Source organism: Salvelinus sp. IW2-2015, unplaced genomic scaffold (assembly GCF_002910315.2).
Source record: "Salvelinus sp. IW2-2015 unplaced genomic scaffold, ASM291031v2 Un_scaffold1914, whole genome shotgun sequence".
In the NCBI taxonomy this organism is placed as follows: domain Eukaryota; kingdom Metazoa; phylum Chordata; class Actinopteri; order Salmoniformes; family Salmonidae; genus Salvelinus; species Salvelinus sp. IW2-2015.
This window is the reverse complement of record NW_019943274.1, coordinates 51,631-58,118: the sequence shown is the minus strand read 5'-3', so window position 1 is coordinate 58,118 and position 6,488 is coordinate 51,631. Positions and strand designations below refer to the sequence as shown.

Sequence of the window (6,488 nt, the reverse complement as noted above, 5' to 3'; positions counted from 1 at the left end):
ACAGCAGCAGTAACTCTATACTGTATTCATATTAAACACATGAAGTACAGCAGTAACTCTTTACTGTATTCATATTAAACACATGAAGAACAGCAGTAACTCTATACTGTATTCATATTAAACACATGAAGAACAGCAGCAGTAACTCTATACTGTATTAATGTTAAACATAACATACACTATACAGTACCATTATCATTGTTCTCAGAGGGATTGATCGTATCGTAGATGTGATCGTCACCTGTTGGTCAATGAAGAGAGAGAAAGCCTAGTTATGTTGGTTCTCCCTCAACTTGTCTAGGGACAGAGAGTACAGTAACATGTTATTTAAAGTGGATGTTGATGAGACAGTGTATGAGGTTACAGAGAGAGGAGTGGAAGAGGTCTGTGCTGAGAAACTGACCATGCTGCAGAAGTGTATACCCAGCATCAGGATCCTGACCCTGGGTAGATCCTTGGTCCTGTTGGGGGTCCTGGTTGGTTCTCTGGGTCTGGGGGTTCCTAGAGGGAGAGATATACTCATGAAGAACTAAGATGATATGTTACTGAATTAACATAGTTGAGAGACAGGTGTACTCACGAGAAAATTCTGTTAAAACAGGAACCTGTAATGAGAAATGCATACTATTATATCAGGTAATTAATGTTTTGAACTATTGTAATTACATGAACTACAGAGTTAAATAATGAATAATACAAATCTCACCTTTGGCGTTTTTATATCTCCACAGCAGGACGAGGAGAATGACCAGCAGAACACCAAAAATAACCAGACCCACAACAACTCCTTCTAGGACTGATGTAGAGGATCCAGGAGATACGACTGGAGAGAGAACAGCACAACACTATCAGACTCTGAGGTAATATAGGAGTATAGACTGGCCTGTATCTTTTGATCATTTAGTTGAGATCATATTTTCTGTGGGAGTACAAATCCAAACGTATTTTAACATCAACACTAAAATCACTATCACACAGATGATGAAAAGTTAACTTGAGATCAGTATGTCACGCCCTGACCTTTGAGAGCCTTTTTATTTCTCTATGTGGTTAGGTCAGGGTGTGATCGGGGTGGGCATTCTATGTTTTCTATTTCTTTGTGTTTTGCCGAGTGTGGTTCCCAATCAGAGGCAGCTGGTTATCGTTGTCTCTGATTGGGAATCATACTTAGGCAGCCTTTTTTCCCACCTATGTTGTGGGATCTTGTTCGTGTATTGTTGCTGTTGAGCACTACAAGGCTGTACGTTTCGTTGGTTTTCTCTTTCTTGTTTTGTTGCTGGTTATCATTAAATAATATGATTAACCTACCCCACGCTGCATCTTGGTCCATTTCTAATGACGAGCGTAACACAGTATCATTTTCTCACCTCTCACTGTCATCCAGCTCTCTGGTGATTCTCCTTGACCAGATTTACACTTATAGAATCCTTCATCTGACTTGGATACTGCAGGGATGGTCATCTCTCCTGTGGTTTCATTCTTGATGAGTACTCCATCTTTGTAGAAATCAGCCTTGATGTTTGAGCTGGTTGTCCAGTATTTGCATCGCAGAGTAACAGAGTCTTCTTCAGTCATGGGATGGACAGGGCTCTCCAGGATCACATCACCAGCTGTTTAACATAATATATAAATAACATTGTAAATCTGCAAACTGGAGTCATCACCCTCAATATCTTATTAACTTGTATTTTATAAGAGATGCAATTAAGTTACAGAATTGAACATCCTATTATCATGAAATGTTGTTGTTTTCTGTGTGAATGTCGTACAATAGACGTACCATGCACTGTGATGTTGACAGCATTACTGTACTCTCCTGATCCAGACTCACACCAGAACACTCCACTGTACCATGAGTCTGTGTAGCTGATGGTACATGTGGACCCTGTTATTGATCCCCAGTTAGAGACACACCCTGACTCTACTCTTCTCTCTGTGTATCTCATCAGTCTCCATCCAGTAGAGTTCCCCTTCTCCTCACAGCTCAGTGAGAGAGTCTTTGATGTAAAGTGTTGAGTTGTGTTGGGACTTATTCTGAGAGACACTGAGGGGGTCAGATCTGAAACAAAGAGAGACATAATCAAACCTTTATTTAAATAATATATATTATACACATGAGGGAGACTTAAATATGTTTGAATGCAGTTAGTTACCTCCTGACCAGAGAAACTGAGGTTCACTGTAGAGTGTGTCATAGACTGGGTCTCCTCTCCCAGCTCTACACACATATCCTCCTGTGTGACCAGCAGGACTCAGGGTGTAGAAGCTCTCTGTACTTCCAGTACTACTGTCAGATAGGGGCTCTACAGAGTATGATGAGTCAGATAGAGAGGGTAACCCAGCTCTGTAGGGAACAGTCCTGTACCAAGAGAACCTCCAGCCTGTAGACATCTTGTCAACTTCACAGCTCAGAGTCACTGAGTCTCCAGGGTTCAGCCACTGAGGAGAGATACTCAGGACAGCCTTGGGTTTACCTGTTATGAAGGAAAGGCAGGTTCCAAATTTTTTATATAAAAAATATATTAGGTAACCATCATGATGCGTATAAGCATGAATAGACTTACCAGACACATTCAGTTGTACAGCATCACTGATCTTGGAGATCTTGTTTCCCTTTACACCCTCACAGATATATGATCCACTGTTAGACATGTAGACAGGACTGATTCTGTACGTCAGGCTTTGTGTTAAAGCGGAGCACTAACCTGACTATTCTTGATACATCTGTAGTTTCCAGTCAGAGTCTCCTCCGTCTCCTGTATTGTCACATTCTCATAGTAAACAGTCTCTCTATATTGAATCATGCTGGGTCCAGTTGGTTTGAAGGTCAGAAGCAGCAACAGGTCTCTCTGCACAGACACAAGCACGGCACAACTAACTGAACAAACAATTTAAATGTGTTGCATTTATCAAATGTGCAACTTCAGGAATATCAGCTTCAAATAGCTACAGTGTTGGATACAGAAGCAGAACAAATATTATACCCTACTTTCTATGCATGTAAAATAGCATCCATTAATCACAAAACTGTTTTAGACTCACCAGTAATATTTATCTGGACTGGGTCACTGTACAGGGTGTAGTAGACTGGGTCTCCTCTCCCAGCTCTGCACCAGTACTGTCCTCCATCAGAGACACTGACCCAGCTGAGTGTGTAGGAGTATCCAGAGGTTGTGGTTACTGGTGTAGAGTCTGGTCTGTGTCTGTACCAGTAAAACTTCCATCCAGAAGACTCTACAGTACAGCTCAGTGTCACACTGTCTCCTGTGAATACGTCCTCCTTGTCTGAAGTCAGTGTCGTCGACTGCTGATAATCTGTTAGATTTGCAATAGGTTTGAGTGTAAAGATCCACTTTACTGACACTCACCAACAGCAACAACAAAGTAACTTACCATTCACAGTGAGGGTAATAACATTACTTCGTAGTGAAGATGTGGGTCTGGATCTTCTCTCTCCCTGACACAAGTAGAGACCCTGGTCAGACTCAGCAGCTCTACTGATGTTGAGGGTGTTTCCTGTAATAGTCTGTCTGACAGACTGGGATACTACATTATTATTCCTGTCTTTGTACCACTTATAGCTCCAGATACTGTCAGATCCTAATGAACACGTCAGAGTAACTGTCTCTCCAGGGAACACAGGGTTTGGCTCTACAGTCAGTGTAGTTTCAGGCAGAGCTGAGGAAATGCAGAGCAGAATATTAAAACATAGGCATATATGCTTGGTGATTGAAATTAATTGAGCTGTTGCTGTAAAGTTTTGATAAAATTGTATTTCCGTAGGGTGTATGTTGTCTCCATTTAGTTATAATTTACAGTATGCATGTCTGTATTCAGTAAGATTAACCCACATATGCTCAGAATTGAGAATGTCCAGATTGAAAATAGCTCACCAGTGACGATGATGGGGAGAGATGAGCTGAGATTTGACCACTGGGGGCGCCTTGTCCTTTTCCCCTGACACTGGTACTGACCAGTCTGGTCAGGGAGAGAGATGGTGATGGTTTCACTGGTCTGACTGGAAAACTGTTGGTTGTTTCTGGACCAGAGGTACGTCCAGTCCTTGTAGTCTGGAATGACACACTGCAGAGTGACTGTCTCTCCAGAGTAGAGGGGACCCTGAGGAGAGATACTCACTGAGGCCGTGGGTAGAGCTGTTGAAAGACAATGCAGTCAGTTGTTGATTCATACATAATATGAGAACAAATATTGTGAAATCTTGCAATCATGTAATTTTTTCAAAAGTTTATCATTGGGAATAAATGCATTTGAAGTTTGTACATATAGCCACTTTTTACTCTTTGTCAATGACTGAGTCTCAAGCTCACCAATAAACTGGATAGAGGGGGCTCTGCTGAGTTGAGACTTCTGGGGCCGATCTGTCCTGGTCCCCAGACACTGGTACTGACCATCCTGGTCGGGGAGAGAGATGGTAATGGTTTTACCATGTGTACTGGAAAATGGTTGGTTGTTTATGTACCAGTAGTACGTCCAATCTGTGTAGTCTGGAATGTCACACTGCAGAGTGACTGTCTCTCCAGAGTAGAGGGGACCCTGAGGAGAGGTACTCACTGTGGCACTGGGCAGAGCTGTGGGAACACAATCAAAAAATATCCAATATTGTAATGGTGTTCCTCCTCCCCTTCATACGAAGAGGAGGAGTAGTGATTTGACCAAAATGCAGCGGGTTGTGAATACATATTGATATAATAGACAAAACGGAAAAACACGACAAACACTTGAATAATTACAAAACAAATAAACGAATGTAGACAGACCTGGACACGAACTTACATACAACGTGAAGAACGCATGAACCAGGAAAACAGACTACATAAAACAAACGAACTAACAAAAACCGGAACAGTCCCGTGTGGCGTAACATACAGACACTGACACAGGAGACAATCACCCACAAACAAACAGTGAGAACAACCTACCTTAATATGACTCTCAATTAGAGGAAAACGCAAAACACCTGCCTCTAATTAAGAGCCATACCAGGCAACCCAAAACCAACAAGGCGGTAGGTAGCCTTGGGTGGTTAGGAGCGTTGGGCCATGTGAAAACGAAAGGTTGGAGTAGATCGAAATCCAGAGCTTGACAAGGTAAAAATCTGTCAATCTGCCCCTGAACAAGGCAGTTAACCCACTGTTTCCTGAGCTGTCATTGTAAATAGAGTATTTGTTCTAACAAACTTGCCTAGTTAAATAAAAGGACAATTTGTTTTAGAAGAGTATTACTTTGGTGGAACTGGAGCCCCACTGAAATATGTTGGCCGCTACCATGTATTCAATATTCAGTAGTAGATGTATTTGTTTATACTGAAGCTTCGTTTATTTACATTTTTATCCTGGATGTTGTGTCTGAAGAGAGAAGTGATGTAAGAGCTGAAGTATTTAGTTGCACAATGATACTACTGAGTGAATCAAAGCATTAAGAAGCACCTTTCAGTCTGCTATTGTATTCAGTTGTCTGTGTTGTGTCTGGTTGCAGAGAGGACCTTGTGCTGTTCTGACGCCTCCAACGCCAACTGGAAACAGATATTCAGTGAAGAAGATGTCACTTATGAGATGTGACATACAGGGGGGAGGAGTAATTCTGACTGGAATAGTAATGAGTGGCATACAACAGGTAAAGTCAGTCTACTCCTAATAAAAAGCTAGAGGTACAGGAAGTCAGTCCTGTTTAAACGTCTAAAGTGGGTTGCAATATACTGTGCAGGGTGTAAGAGGGAATCACCAGCGCTCTGAACACGCAGTGGATGCCTGTTCCAATTGACAGTAATTTCTGGTAGTCTAACTAATACTGTTAAACTTAAACTAGATAATTTACACCTGAGTGAAACAAAACCATTAAGAAGACGTTCTATAATTGGTTGGCAACCGTCCACTTTCTGCCCTCGAAAGAGTCTCACTACGTCGGGGCATGGACTTTACAAGGTGTGCACACAGCGTTCCACTAGGGAATTCGCTGTCGCCATGTTTGATTCCAATAGCTGTCCCACAGGTGTGTCAAGTTGGCTGGATGTCCTTAGAGTGGTGGGACCATTCTGATACACATTGTGAATCTTGTTGAGTGTGAAAACCAGGAGCGTTGAAGTTCGTTGGCGCAAGCCGGTGCACCTTGTTGCACCTACTACCATAGCCCCATTAAAGGCACTGCAGATCGTTTTGTCTTGCCCATTCACCCTCTGAATGGCAGCACATAAAACAATCCTTGTCTCTAATTGTCTTGAAGGCCTTAAGAATCCATCTCTTTAAGCTCTTCTTCATCTACATGATTGAAGTTGGATTAACAGGTTGACAGTGGAGATTTACCTATTTACCTGGTCAGTCTATGTCATGGACAGTTTCCTACCATGTTTTTGTAAGCACTCAGTGTATATTTGTGCACGTTGCCTGACCTGTTTTCTGTTGTTTTGTATGTGCTGTGATGGTCAGGGCGTGAGTTTTTGGGTGGGCGGGTCTAATGTTTCTGTTTCTATA

At 42.1% G+C, this 6,488-nt stretch overlaps 2 protein-coding genes across 4 annotated transcripts; both read right to left on the bottom strand.

Moving 5' to 3' along the window:
• Window positions 1–19: 19 nt before the first annotated feature.
• On the bottom strand, window positions 20–2,687 carry LOC112072399 (low affinity immunoglobulin gamma Fc region receptor III-like). 3 transcript variants are annotated; one of them, XM_024139804.2, is made up of 8 exons: window positions 2,565–2,687; window positions 2,154–2,474; window positions 1,781–2,059; window positions 1,368–1,610; window positions 707–823; window positions 581–605; window positions 404–501; window positions 20–241 (listed from the first exon to the last, which is right to left on the bottom strand). In XM_024139804.2, exons 1-8 carry the CDS (start codon window positions 2,650–2,652, stop codon window positions 180–182), a joined length of 1,233 nt encoding a protein of 410 aa, XP_023995572.1. In that variant the 5' UTR covers window positions 2,653–2,687; the 3' UTR covers window positions 20–179. The 3 variants fall into 3 exon arrangements, with proteins under 3 accessions (XP_023995572.1, XP_023995573.1, XP_023995574.1); XM_024139805.2 differs by having other exon boundaries at window positions 212–297; XM_024139806.2 differs by lacking the exon at window positions 20–241 and having other exon boundaries at window positions 410–501; window positions 581–624.
• A 103-nt stretch (window positions 2,688–2,790) lies between these two features.
• LOC112072400 (cell adhesion molecule CEACAM5-like) lies at window positions 2,791–5,014 on the bottom strand. Its single transcript, XM_070439782.1, has 7 exons — window positions 4,795–5,014; window positions 4,573–4,589; window positions 4,329–4,413; window positions 3,894–4,154; window positions 3,394–3,678; window positions 3,043–3,315; window positions 2,791–2,849 (listed from the first exon to the last, which is right to left on the bottom strand). The coding sequence occupies exons 1-7, from the start codon at window positions 4,883–4,885 to the stop codon at window positions 2,791–2,793; spliced, it is 1,071 nt and encodes a 356-aa protein (XP_070295883.1). The 5' UTR covers window positions 4,886–5,014.
• Between the last annotated feature and the right edge of the window lie 1,474 nt (window positions 5,015–6,488).